Source organism: Eublepharis macularius, chromosome 6 (genome assembly GCF_028583425.1).
Source record: "Eublepharis macularius isolate TG4126 chromosome 6, MPM_Emac_v1.0, whole genome shotgun sequence".
In the NCBI taxonomy this organism is placed as follows: Eukaryota; Metazoa; Chordata; class Lepidosauria; order Squamata; family Eublepharidae; genus Eublepharis; species Eublepharis macularius.
The window spans coordinates 19,933,924-19,948,164 of NC_072795.1; the positions used below are offsets into that span (position 1 = coordinate 19,933,924).

General features: G+C 40.6%; 1 protein-coding gene across 5 annotated transcripts in view; it reads right to left on the reverse strand.

Annotated features, from left to right (window-relative positions):
- Positions 1-9,709: 9,709 nt before the first annotated feature.
- NLGN1 (neuroligin 1) overlaps positions 9,710-14,241 on the reverse strand; it is a 635,824-nt gene continuing 631,292 nt past the window's right edge. For all 5 annotated transcript variants that reach the window (XM_054983054.1, XM_054983052.1, XM_054983053.1 and 2 more), the window contains 2 exons: positions 11,964-12,753; positions 9,710-10,544 (listed from right to left, as the gene is read on the reverse strand). In XM_054983054.1, coding sequence (XP_054839029.1) covers positions 9,710-10,544; positions 11,964-12,753 — 1,625 coding nt within the window. The remainder of the gene's footprint in view (positions 10,545-11,963; positions 12,754-14,241) is intronic.

The following is a 14,241-nucleotide window of genomic DNA, read 5'->3' on the forward strand; positions in this document are numbered from 1 at the left end:
GGTCCTACGGACTACAACACTGAACTAGAAGCTCTTTGGGCTCAGTTCCAAAATTCCTATTCCACTTAACCTGATTGTAAGTATTGGATGGATTTTCCTGGAAGGATTGTTTCTGGCAGTTCACATAAGAAGATGCTCATGCGGAATGCAGAATCCCATTTTCTTCCTTATGCTGCTACAAATGCACCACTTGAAAATACACACTTCTGACACAGCCATTGCTTACTTGTAATTTGCTGTATGTATGTTCCAAGAAGCTGGGATTGGTTGTATTGGTCAACTTACAGCTTTTGTTTCATTTCCTATACAGACGTATTTTCAGCACCATGAGCAGAGTCCTTTATATAAACCCATGGGACCAGCAATGCTATGGACATACAAGGGGAGTGGAGGGCTTACACAGGGTATATAAAAGGATTGACTCTAAACCAAGAGGTCCTGAGTCTTCCATTAAGTCCATAGAAATGATGCCTCCATTCAGAGCACAAAGCAACTCCATGCAACCATTTTTCTTCATGCTTATCTTTATGCATATTCAGTTCTTATCACGTCTCTGGAATGCTCTCTCTCTGAAACTGCAAATAAGAAATCAATTACACAATAACATTAACAAAACCCAAGACAAACGGCTTGGTGCGCACTGCTTGTGGTTAATCAATTGATTCTTTTTGATACTTTCGTTGAACAATTTATCAGATGTAGCTGATTGTTGGCCACCATACAAGAACAGCATTGTACCAGAATTAAATCCAATCAGAAAATAAATCCTCTTCAACAGTGCGTGTTTTGAAGCAGAGAAATTTCTTTGGAGATCACTGAAGGACGGCTAAATGATATATTTTCATTTCGACTGAAAGAAGAAATGTAATTCGCCTCCACAGCTGCAACAGAAATCTTGACAAGCTAGTTGAAAGAATGATTTTAAAAAAAAACCAACAAAAACATTACTCAGCCGGGAAGAGTCCATTCTTTTAAATTTATTTTGGAGTATTTTTTTTCCACAATAATAATCAAATTACCTAATGTTTGCTCACATTAGATAGTGACAGTCTATAACAAGTCATTATTAGAAAAGTGAAAAAGGCTAGTATTTTTGAACTAATGTCACAAGAGAAAACAATTTACAAAACATCAGAACGTATACTGCCACAGCAGCTGATAGCTTGCTAAAAATTCCCCTTCTGTCAGGCCTTTTCAGAATACCTCAAGTGAAGTCATAACAAGCAGAAAACCTACCAATTTCTTTCTCATGGTGTACTTAACATTGTTATACATTTTACAGGGTTCTAGTTATTCTCTGGGTTACATATTGTAATACTTATTGGATGTTGAGTAAAGATATTCAATAAAGGACAAAACGCTGTAATTTAGAACCAGATTTTCCATTATTTCGTACACGAAAGGGCAATGAATGCTAACAAAAGACGTGCAATTCTGCTGCTTTCTGAGAATCTCTCTGAAAAATAATTTGATTCAAACTCTTCACCTTCCTTCAAAATGCCAACCAGCCAAGGGCCCTTGATAAGGTCTTCCCTATTTTTCTCAACTTTCTCTTCTGGCAATCCTAACCATGTAGTTCTGTTGAGGGATACACTTCGAGAGGGTTATATTTACATGTAAGGAGAAAGAGGGGGAAAAAACATGCCCCCGCATGAGCGACTTTGAAAATATTGAGTGCAACCAGGCACCAGGTTTGACTGGCAAGCAGTTCATTTCAAGCCAGGTAATTAACGCTGCTGAAAACAATCAAAACATCTGACAGTGCAGGCCCTTCCTTCCAGAACATCCCAGGGATACGATTAGTGCCTAACAGTGGGATCCAAATCATAACGTTGGATTCCAAAGTTCTTTTCTTGTGATGTTTGGTGTTCTTCTGCTCATGGAATGACACCTTCCATGGGTAGAAGCAGGGTCAGATTGCCCCCATGGGAAGTCCCAGTGCACCAGAGGCCAGGAGTGGGCTGTCATGTCTCTGGAACAGCTCTGTGCAAAGTGTGTGGAAGCTATTGCTGAAGGCTCCCTTGTGAGTGGGGTGGGAGCTGTTGTCACAAGCTGGCAATCCCCATCACATGGGAGCCAGCAGCCCCCAGCCCACACAAGGCAGATGGGTTTGAAGTGGGCAGGAGTCGGCCCTGCTGGAAGTTGGAGGCCCTCATGATGAAGGTGGGAGCTGCTGCCACCACAAGCTGACAGCCCCTGACTTACAGAAATATTCATCTGAAAAAAAATTGGAGAGGGGGAATCAGATAGGGCATAAATACCAATATTCAATGGTATTTGGGTCTTCCAGTACTGTTTTGGGATTCAGGTATGTGTTTTTCAGGATTCCAGAATTATTTGGGTTCCATTATTCCCTATGAGGTGACATTTGAAGGGGTGGAGTGGCTGTTTATAAACCAAACAACATCTAAATTTCAGAGGAGCTAGTGCTAAAGACTCATCAAGTTTCCAGTGCATTGGACCAAGAGGACCAATTCTATAGGCCGGTGAACAAGGTGCTCGCTACTATTCTATTTGCAGTGCTGCAGACTGGGAGGAAAAAATGCCCTGGAAAAAAGCCTCACCCCCACCCCCCACAAAGGAGGGAGGGAAGGAGAAGGAGCCAGCCAGACTTGCAACTCTGTCTGGCCCTGCATCTGGCTTGCACCAGCCGGCAAGCATCTTTCCCAGGCCACTACCTATGAAGTTCAGAGACTCAAAGGAAAACAAGACACCTGCTGCTGCTTGTAAATGCCTGAACATGAAAAACTGCACAGATTTTTCGAGGTGTCTTTGTTTTTCATAACACCTAAGAACCCTGGATTTGTGTAACCATTTTGGAAAACCACATGAATAACCTGAAACAGTGATCTCTGTGTATATTTTAGCCATGGGAATTGAATACACACCCTTACAGGAGCCAGCAACCCTGGTCCACACAAGGTGGATGGGCATGAAGTGTGATGGGGAACCACTGAGGTGGGCTGGGGCCAAGCTCTCTTTCTCCTTTCCGCCCCCTCCATTGGGCGTGGAGCTGTTTCCAGGACCTTTTTTCCCTCCCAGTCCTCTGCTGGGTGGAAATAGACTTAATTTGGTTCTATCCTTTAATTGTTGAGAGAAGACATATATAGTGATTTCTGAGCCTTCACAGCTGGTTCTTCAATGAACATGGCTTTGCAAATTTGGAAGCAAATTTAAGCATTAGTATGCTGAATGCCGAGTTAGCATTAGAACCGAGCCAATGTTCGCTATTTTATCTCTTTTAAATGTTTGTTTATATTTTTGTAAAGGCTCTTAGCTTTCTGCTTTCCATTATTGCTTTTATAGATTTATTTTGCATTGTATACATGTATAGTTCTTAGATGCAATTGATGTATTTATATGTATGCTGTATACGCCATATAATATATGCCTGGCACTGGTTTATTAACATTGAGAAATGCATACATTTACAGAAAAAGAAATCATGGGGGGAAACAGAAAACGGTGTGAAAATAAAGAATCGTGGATCTGATTTGCACAAGGGAGATGTGAAATCAAGATAGGCATATGGGGTGGTGAAATAGAAGTGACGAGAATTTCAAAGCGATTTATTCACCATAATCTCCTAACATTTTATGCATTAGAGGAATGGTGTTGTATACTTCAAACATTCTCAGTGAAATTCTAAGCAGAGTTACACCAGTTTAACCTCATTGATTTCAATGCGCTTAGACTGGAGTAACTCTGCTTAGGATTGCGCTGTCTGTCTCCAAGTGTCGTTGCCTGAATATCCTCTCCTATCCCTATTGCAAATTGCTGAGAGCTGGAATATTCTTTTCTGGACTATACTCACAATGGCAAACCACTTCGTAACAAAAAGTCTGCCAAGAAAACGTCATGATGAGATGTCCCCCAATGGGTCCGTAATGACTTGGTGCTTGCACAGGGGACTACCTTTATCTTTACTCACAAATATATTTACAAATATGCAACAGCAATAAATATAAACTCTTGGTTTTGGTTGAATTTCATATGCCATTTGTAACTATTCTTCAGTCCCTAGAAAAGCTCTCCATTGAAAGGCAGAAGAAAGATAATATCACATTAAAATTAGATTTCTAATAGTGAATTTGGGATGGGGGAAAGCAAGTTTCAGATACTTATTTAGAAAAACCTCCACAAATCATCCTCGATGATCCATAGTATTTTTACAAGCCCTGTGGAGATGACCCATCCACACATTGACTGAGGGTAGGAGAGGCAGTGCACATGTGGAGAAAGTTCACACATGTCCCCTCCCCTTGATCAGCAATGTTTAGAAAGCAGTACCGCTGATCATGGAGAAGGGAAGTATGCACAAGCATTTTCTCCATGCTAGTTGTTGTAGATTTTCCGGGCTGTATGGTCGTAGTCTTGGCATTGTAGTTCCTGACATTTCACCAGTAGAGATGGGCACGAACAGCAATACGAACAAAAAAAAGCCATGAACAACCCAATCTGCTGTTCGCGAACAAGCTGTTCGTGAAGTCCCATTCTAAACGAAAAGATGGTCATTGCAAGACGTGTTCGTTGCTGTTCGTCTTGCTGTTCATCAAGCCAAACAGTCTGGCACCTGCAATCAATTCCTTTGGCAACTTAGGCAGGGATTGCCTGAACTCTGTCTGAACTCCTGCTGTTGCCCTGGAAACCCCAATCTAAGCCCACTTTAGCTTGATAGGCAGGTCTTCCTTTCAAGTGTGGAGTTCCAAATTTGTTACAAGGACACAAAGAGCAGGGGGGAGGGGGGCTCCCAGCTCTGGTTTTGCAGACAGTGAGGGAGAGACAGTTGCTGTTGGCATTTTGAGAGAGAGACAGGGAGAGTGCATTGGAGCTTGAATTTTCTTTGTGTGTGGTGGGATAGGGATATACCTTTTTAAGTTCCAGGGCTCTGGGCCAAGCTATTATTTATTACTGGTACCTTTCCTGCTGCCTGCTTAGGTAGGGGTTCTGGGAGTGGTGTGGTAGGGATCTACCCCTTCAAGTTCCAGGGCTGCTGCCAGGATCTGTGGCCAAGCTATTATTTATTATTGGTACCTTTCTTGGTGCCTGCTCAGGTCAAGTTTCTGGGAGTGGCGCAGTAGGGATCTTGACCAAACTTGGATGATGGCTGGAGGAGAGCCTGTTGGCCCCCATGAACAGCCAACCATGAACATGTTCATGAACAGGGCCATGTCCGTGGTTGTTCACGAGTCCCTGTTCGTGGATGACAACAAACAACGAACATCTTGTTAGTTTTTTTCTGTTTGTGCCCATCTCTATTTGCCAGCAGCTGAGACTGGCATCTTCAGAGGTGTAGCACCAAAAGATAGAGATCTCTCAGTGTCAATATGTGGAGAAGATGTTAGCAAGTAATTTATATCTACTCAGGAAGGTGGGTTTGGGCTGAGTCATCCTGTAAGAGTTTCCCAAAGTGTGGAATGCTAATGGGGGGAAGATTCACTGTATCCTGAGGAGGTTCTTTTGCATATGGATTGGTGGTTGACATGCTAATCTTATCTGCACCTCTGAAGATGCCAGTCATAGCTGCTGGCAAAACGTCAGGACCACGGCCATACAGACTGGAAAATCTACAACAACTAACATTCTCTGGTCGTGAAAGCCTTCGACAATATATTTTCTCCATGCATTTGAAATGTGCCAAAGACTTCATGATCGCACAGAAGCAGGAAGCAGAGGCAGTGTGCTTGTGTCCTCTCTCCCTCCCCATACAGTGAGTCAACGTGCAGGTGCTCCACCTGTACAGGGCCACCATTTTGACTGTATTTGAAAAGTACTTTTGTTAGTCTTCCAAAAAAATTATAAATTAAGGTGTAGGAGATTTGCTGGCTTTCCAAGTAAATGCTGATTTGCAATGTATGTTAGTGAATAAAACAACACATGCTCCATGGTTGCACTTGGGATTGCTATTCTGTTTTACACAAAGAGGGTTTCCTCTTGCATATGTTACACCTTGATCAAGTAGTTTCATACTCTCCTAGGAGCTGAGAGGCATAACATGGCTCCTTCAAAGGTTTCCCGTTCATTTCAATGGAGGAAGCAGCTCTGTGGGAGAAGCTGCTTGTAGTCCATTGAAATAAATGTGGTAGTCCACATTCCCAAGAGCTCCCTCTATGCACTGTAATACACTTTTGGCTCTATCTGGACTGGGGGAGAATCAGCAGGCCCCTACACATAGACTGGAAAGAGAAAACCCTACAGTTCATTAAAAATGGTGGACTGACAGTGATTTTTGAGCAGTTACACATATATCAACCTCATTGCCAATTGTGTGGGTTCATAGCCAATATCTTGTGAATGTATTAAAAGACAGTTATATTCATCGAATTTCATTATGATTCACACTTATAGTAGTATAATCAGCTCCCCCAAATAAACAAAAGATGTTTCATGTTCAATACACCTAAATGATTTATTTTAACTAATAAAAGAAAACAATGATCAGAGACCAGAGAGAGAGAGAGAGAGAGAGAGAGAGAGAGAGAGAGAGAGCTGTCACGAATCATATGGCCACCATTAAACTAGCATTTAACTCCATTTGGTGTTGATAATGTTAAGAAAAACACATTAACATTTCTTTTTTCACGTGTACTCTTGGCTGGTTGCCACCACTTATATTTCAGGGCTTTTTTCCTGTTTTGTTTTCATTAATCAACATAGCAAAATACAATCCTCTTATTAAACAATAGTTATCTGATGGCAAACAATTCTTTTTATTGGTTTACATTTGGCAGGTCACAGTCACAACCACGTCAGGCAGAAATTGCACATGGACCATCCTGAATTTTGAAGACTTTTTTCATTTTCAGCTTCTACGGGGAGAATTTTAATGGATAACCAGAAACACCAGTCTATGCTGTATTAGCCACTCTCAAAACAGATGCTAAAGGAAGAGCTTCCAAGTGAATATTAACCATTTTTCTGTTTGCTTCATCTAGTCCACACTCAATGTGCTAAGGAGAATTGCTTGTATAAAAGTTTATTCGCTGTATAACATTGCTTGGTAATTGTGCATTTCCCAAGATCATTTGTCTGAAGTAAGCCTGTTCTTTCTTTGTCCATTTTTAAAAGCAACTTCTTTATGACAATTCCAACGTTTTGCTAAATGGACGCCATGTTGGTCGGAAAATGTCCACCCCAATCTTAGTCATGTTTATTCGGCAGTAAGAACTTCTGTATTTAATAGTGCTTATACTCAAGGCAGTATTGGAAGGATTTCAAGTTGCTGAAATCCTAGGCCTGCATACCTTGGAGTAAGTCCAGCTGAATGCTATCAGGGCAATCCTAACCAGAATTACAACTCCTCTAAGCCCATTGACTTCAATGGACTTTGAAAGGGGTACCTCTGTTTAGGACTTCACTATCAATGACTTGCTGCTAGGACAAGGAGGTATGATTTGTATGTTCACAATGTCAGCATTTCCTCCCATAAGGAATTCAATGGTAGACTTAAACCCCAAAAGCAGGGAGACATTTTGACCTGTAGAAGGCATAGCGAAGTCTTCAAAAGCCAGAGCAGTCTCAAGAAATAACTCTTTATTCTGAGACAGTTACCATTACTTCATTTAAAAAAATGACAAAACAGCAATAAACATTTGAGCTCTTTAATGAGCAAATCTCTGGTCTCTTAGCATTGGAATAATTATGATATTCATTATCCAGATTAGCTTTATTTTTTTTTCATTCGGCGGCCAACACGACTGGCCCAGAAGTACAAAGAATGTTTTCCATCAAGTAGTATACAATTTTGCTGTGTGTGTAATAAGCGTTCAATCTTGAAAAAGAGTAACTGAAAAGAAACATTTCTGTTACTGCAGTTAGTTTGTCAGAGAAAGTTCTGCGCATTATCTTACAAACTATCAAAATTGCTAGTAATTTTTGAAAAAATGCAAAATAAAAAAAAAGATTCACATAACTTTACTCTAATAGAAATATAATACAGGAAAAGAGAGAAAGTACTCATCAGGGATGTGCTCTTTAGTCCATCTCAATTTTTTTCCTCATTTTTTATATAAATGTACATCTGATTACATATTACAAACATTTTTAAATGATTGTGACATACCTTTTTTAAAATTTGAAAATAACTGAGGGGGGTACAAAGACCTTTCTATCGTTTTTTAACCGTTCCTTTCCAATCAAAAGGACAATGTTAAAATAAAACAAAGAATTGGAACATTTCCAATGTTGACTCTTCCATTCTTCATATAGGGTTGGATTCAGCCAGCTTTTTAACCAGTCTTGCCAATTTCTCTTCCCTACTATATCCCTGTCGCATGTGGCTTTTCTCCATGCAGCTCCCTTGACACCCAGCTTAGCCATTTTGGTGGTCAAAGAGGACCCCTCTTTCCTTTGTCACCAGCTGACAAGCTGTTTGGATTCAACCCCATGGGTTCCATACCTCTATTTGTAGTCTGCAGAGCTCTCCTTTAAAGGTATTTCCCTGGCCTCTGGATATATACAGAGTAAGAAGGGAATAGCTTGGAAATACTATGAGCAAAACTTTATCATGGGCAAAATGAGATGCTGAGTGAAGGAAAGTTATAACCAATGTGAAAATTTTGGATTGGGGAGGGGAGAAACCTTCACATTTTGCAAAAACTTCTTGGAAATAAATCTTTGGATTTTTTCTTTCTTTTTTTTTTTTGAGAAATGACTAGTATAAGCCCAACAGATTGTAATGAAACCCCATCAAAATGGTAACTGCTTCATCAAAAATGCCCTATCAGCATTGTAAACACTGTAAATTAATTAGGTGGAAAGAGAACACGAAAACCGTACAGAGATGTCGTTTGTTTCCTTTTGGGATTCTTACCCACAGGTCGTTACTGCTGCACCTACAATATCATTAAACACCTTTTTAAAAACTACTGTAATGCCTTCTATTACTTGGAAAACTACCGGGAATTGCTGGGTTGTCAATTAAGGGTGTCTCCCCCTTTAAAATAAACCTCCTTTAGGTTGTGCCAATTGAGGGAAGAAGCTTCTATTGAGAAACCCAATGGGATGAGAAGAATTTTAATTACGGCTTAATCAGCAGCACAGCCACCAAGCATAATAAATTATCATGCACATCGTGCTAAAAATATCCCGTTTCCTTTATTCCCACAACGTTTATACTGACAGCGCTTACATGATAATGTCATATCTGCCAGGTTCTAAATTTCCCCCCCCCTTTTCATTGGCAGATCTCAGCATATGAGCCCATTTCTAAGGCCTTTAACAGCATCGGTGCTTTGTATACTTATCCAAATATGTAAATATGGTCTACACAAGAAAACAGTTCGAAATCAAAACTGGTGAAAATTTTCTGACATTCCATTAATGTGTCCCTTGTGCATATTGATAGAACTTTATTTTTTTTAATTTTCAGTCATCGTTTCCTTCCTGATTTTGTTGCACATGCCTAATTCCATTACGTAACTTAAATCCTCAAAAAATTAATACTTGAATGTGAATGAAAAAAGTATCATTCAGGACAATTGCTTCAAGCAATTGTAAAAAGTTATACTTTTTTTTTAAAAGTTCATTTGTATATATGTACAATTCATTTCCCCCCAAAATCCCCAAAGTTCTTGATATGTATATTCACATAATATTCCTCCATATTTAAATAGCAAGAGTCTTGTAGGTTGAAAGCCAAGCCGCGTCTTCCATAATTATCCCCCACTGTAATCCACCAAAAAATAAAAGTTTGTATCATCTTGTCTGGCTATACCCTAGTTGTTGAATGTGAATGGGGGTGTGGGTGTGGATGTGGGTGGGGATGGGGCAGAGTGTTATTCTGTCCACCGGTAAATGTATTAAATGTGTGTAGGGGCTGAATCCCTGGTATAGTGTTGGGAATCATTGTAATGGTGTTGGGGGTCATTAAGGGGATATCATCAGGTGACCGCCTCATAGCTAGTGTGTAGTCTGGGGGGCAGGTGGTCCTAAGAACCACCTCATGTGGATGGATGGACTCACATTCATGACCCAAGTCAGTGTGCTTCATTTGGAGGGACATTATTTCCTCTTCTTGTGCATGGGTAAGATCATTGGTAGTCGTGCGCTGCGGGCTACATCTCCGATGAACATCATGTCTCCTCTTGTCCTTTTTGTAATATAGAGCTGCAAAGGCTAAAATGTTCAGGAACAGCAAAGATGCTCCAACAGCAATAGTTACACTCAGCTCTGTAGAATAGTCTCTTTGATCCCCTGAAATTAGGCTTGGTGGTTGTTTGGGATCATCTTGCTTGGCTGTAGGAAAGGCTGAAGTTACGGGTACTGAATTTTTCCGTGTTGGCCTGAAAGTAATATCAGTTGATGGCACTTTAGTTGTCGTAGAGGTATACTGTGAAATGTCATTAAGATTGTGCAGATGAGGTACCAGTTCCAACCACAGGTTCACTTTGTTGGCCCTGTAATGTTCTTTCACTCGTGGTTTTAATCCAATATGAAGGTAAAGCTGGTCTTTCTGAGAGTATCTGGTCCATGCTACTTCCTCAAACCGATTTGGTTTTGTGTGAATGAACTTTGTATCTTGTGGGACTGGTTGATTTGGATCCCTGGGGAAGAAAAGCGGATATTAAATTTTTTTTTTTGAAAAATTACTCCAACTTCAAAATATGCTTTCACATGCTACCAGAAATTCACACCATGCAACATGCAACTGACTTCTGCTAAGCCCCAAAGAACACATGGAAGGCTCAGCTACAGAAATGCTATAACTTCCAATATAAGGCATATATCCTCATGTGGATGGATGGACTCACATTCATGACCCAAGTCAGTGCATTTCATTTGGAGGGACACAATTTCTTCTTGTACATAGCGTGTATCCTAAAATTCCACTGAGAAAAGTTGAATACCTGCCAGTAATTTAATGTTATGTGTAATAGGTGTTCATCCAGGCAACAGAATATAATAAAACATTGTTGTCAAAAAATCCACGTCTCCTAATTTTATATGCATACTCCTGTAGATACACTGAAGACCTTCAAAATATCAATACTAAAATTTACTGCACTCCAAGGCTGCTATCTATGCTTGCTGTTATATTAGTTGGAGAATACCACTACAAAGCTCAGTGGAACCCTTTTCACACATGCCACTTCTTGGATTGCACATGCAAGATATTACTTACAACAGACAATTTATGCACACCGTTTGTATAGCAAACTACCTATACCTCTCCTCCCTCAAAGCCTAGCCTACAAGTTATTGCTTCTTGACTTAAAGGTTTCTGTTCTTTCTTGCTTTCATTCCTCTGTCCTAGCATCTGAGCTGGTGGCTAAAACGTAAGTACTGTCCTGTAGGGTTGTGATGCCATCACATTAGAAACTAGACAATGTCTTAGTCTATGCACTATCAATGGGTGAGACTGTGGCTCAGTGTTAGAGCACCTACTTGGCATGCAAAAGGTCCCAGGTTCAATCCTTGGCATCTCCAGTTAAAAGTACTAGGTGTTACACAATGTGCAAGTCCTCTACCTGGACCCTGGAAAGCTGCTCTACTGCCAGTCTGGGTAGATAATACTGACCTCAATGGATCTGATTTAATATAAAGCAGCTTCATATGTTCATTTTGAAGTTGTGCTTAGTGTGATAGACTTAAATAGCATGCTAGTCAGCTGGTCTTGATGTGGGAAACCAGACCTAATGATGTCTCTGAAAGCATTTCTTAACCATTTTACCAATGCAGTTCTATGCAGTGTTACTCTAGTCTAAACCCATTGATTTCTATAGCCGAAACGGGAGTAACTGCATAAAATTGCACTGTGCATGTGTTACTCCTGGTATTAAACTGATTTCATGAGATACGAAAGGATAATAGAAAACGTCAGTTTCAACACATCAATATGGCAACTGCTGTCTCATTACATATTTTTTTTCCTAATGGCGCTGAGCACCGTTAGGAAGGACGGGCCTTGATTTGATCATATTCATGATCTTCATTGTGAAGCTATGTATCCACCAAGGACTTACCCAGTTTTTGCAAAGTTTGTCCAGTATGTCATCACGACTGCACTTAGCATGACATCGTTTTTGGAAAAATTACAAGGAAATAATTCAGTAGGACCGATCATTGGGATCCCTAAAACATAAGGGACTTCATCCCCGTGGGCAGCATCTGCCCACGCAGGTACCTGATCTGTTTGGCAATGATGGTAAAAGGCATAAAAATACGTGGGTGATCCAAAATTTGAATGAAGATCAGCTGTAGCAACTGCTGGCGCAACCCACTGATGGTCAGTAAACAAAGCCAACAGTGTTTTTCTTCTTGTTTCTGGATTGTGTCTATCTGCCCAGTCAGTGTACATAAATTTAATTGTTTCTCTTAGTATGTCTTTGCCTTCAGGGTATCCATATAAGTTATCGACAAAGTTTGAAACTGCAAAGTCAAAGTCACTGGCTGATATGCCATCTTCACTGTCGACAATGTTTTCAACAAATTTCAAACCTTCTCCTTGGTTGACTCCCAACATTATGTCATAGTTGAGGAATTCCCCTTGCTCCATCAATATCTGAGGGTCATCTGGTATCACATCCCCATCTATGACTGGACCAAAAGCAATGTGGTACCGGGCTGGTTGAATATCCTGGTCAACAAGTTCTCTATAAGGTTTCTTCTGCAGACATTCAACTAATTCGACCGTATCCGACACATTGCAACCAACTTTTGTTGCCAACATCCTGGCATATTTTGCCGGCTGAAAACTGACTGCCCAGCTGGAGAGTGCTGTTCCACTTTGAGCTATTGCCCGTTGGAAAAGTCCTGTGGACAGAGGACAAGATTTTAGAAAACGAAATGGAAGCAATAACTATTCGCTACATGCTTAAAATATCTGTATTAAGGCTGTTGAAAAGTGAAACATCTTACCATTAGATCACATGATTAAAGAATATACTGTTGTAGTTGTTAAGTTGACTATATAGGTAAGTCATGTAATATAGTTGTATATATATTAAAAATTAAGTATACGCAACATATTGCAAAGCAACAAGGAAACAAGGCAAGAGGATTGGAAAGGGATAGCCATATTAGTCTGTCCTTGCAAAAGGAAACAAAAATCCAGTGGCTCCTTAAAGGCTAACACCATTTATATCAAAATGTAGTTTTTGTGAGCTACAGCTCACTTAGAGTTGCCAGCCCCTACCCCCAGCCCATACCCATGCTACCGCTCACCTGGCTGGCACGGGAGGAAACTGAGGGAAATGGGGGGATTACTGGGTCACAGCAGGCCCTTCCAAGTGATGTTGTTACATCACTAGCAATGTGACAATGTTACTTCGTGTACTCCTGGAAGTGACATCAACACATCCTCTGGTATTTGGGCAAAACCCATAGAAGTTTTTCCCCCAAACCACAGAGGTTTTGCCTAAAACCAGAGCAGTTCCAGTGGGCTGGTGATGTGATAACATCACTTTTGGAAGTGCAAGGGCCCATCCCTGGACAGTTAGTCCCCCCCTGCCCTCCCACCCCCACTATTTCCTGGGGGGAGATCTGGCAATCCTGTTCACAGCTGAGGCTCATATTAAAGTTAATGTTGTCAGTCTTTAAGGTGCTTCTGGATTTTTGTTTTCTTTTGTTGCGGGGGAAAGTATCAATATAAAGACTAAAAGTCTGTACTCATATCGCTATAGGTTTCTTCCTGAAAGATTAAACTGGAGTGTGAAAAAAATTGCTCCAAAGGCACCAGAAAGAACTGGCTGCACATGAATGCTTTAGATGCCTGTGCATAGCCCCCTGAACTCTCTATAGATTGAATGGAGGTTGCAAAGGATTGCAGTGAATTGCTTACAGCATGTGATCTCATTATTTCTCCATGATGAATGTGGCTTCTTTGGAATCCAATTGTTATGCAGACTATTACTTTAGGTGGTGGGAAAACCTGACACATTTCTGCTGCCTGTATTTAATGGATGACATTCATCTCATTAGCTGCTCACTCCTATATCATGGTTTTAAAAATCATGATTTTAAAAATATTGTCTTCCCAAGTTTTGGCAGTGGCGCAGAAACAAATTGACTGCATTTGTTTAACCCACAGAAGGCTAACTGACCTCTTGTGGCATTCAATCAAAAACACCCAACCCAGGATTTGACTTGGTGTCATGCAGGCACCTTTTTCTTTTCCCAGAAAGTCATCACTGAAGTGGGCTGAACTATGTTTATTAGAAAGGGCCCCCCACTTTTAAATACCCATTCTTGCTGGGGAGAGTTTCGGTGCTTAGAGAGATTATCTGGGTACTCTCAAAAATA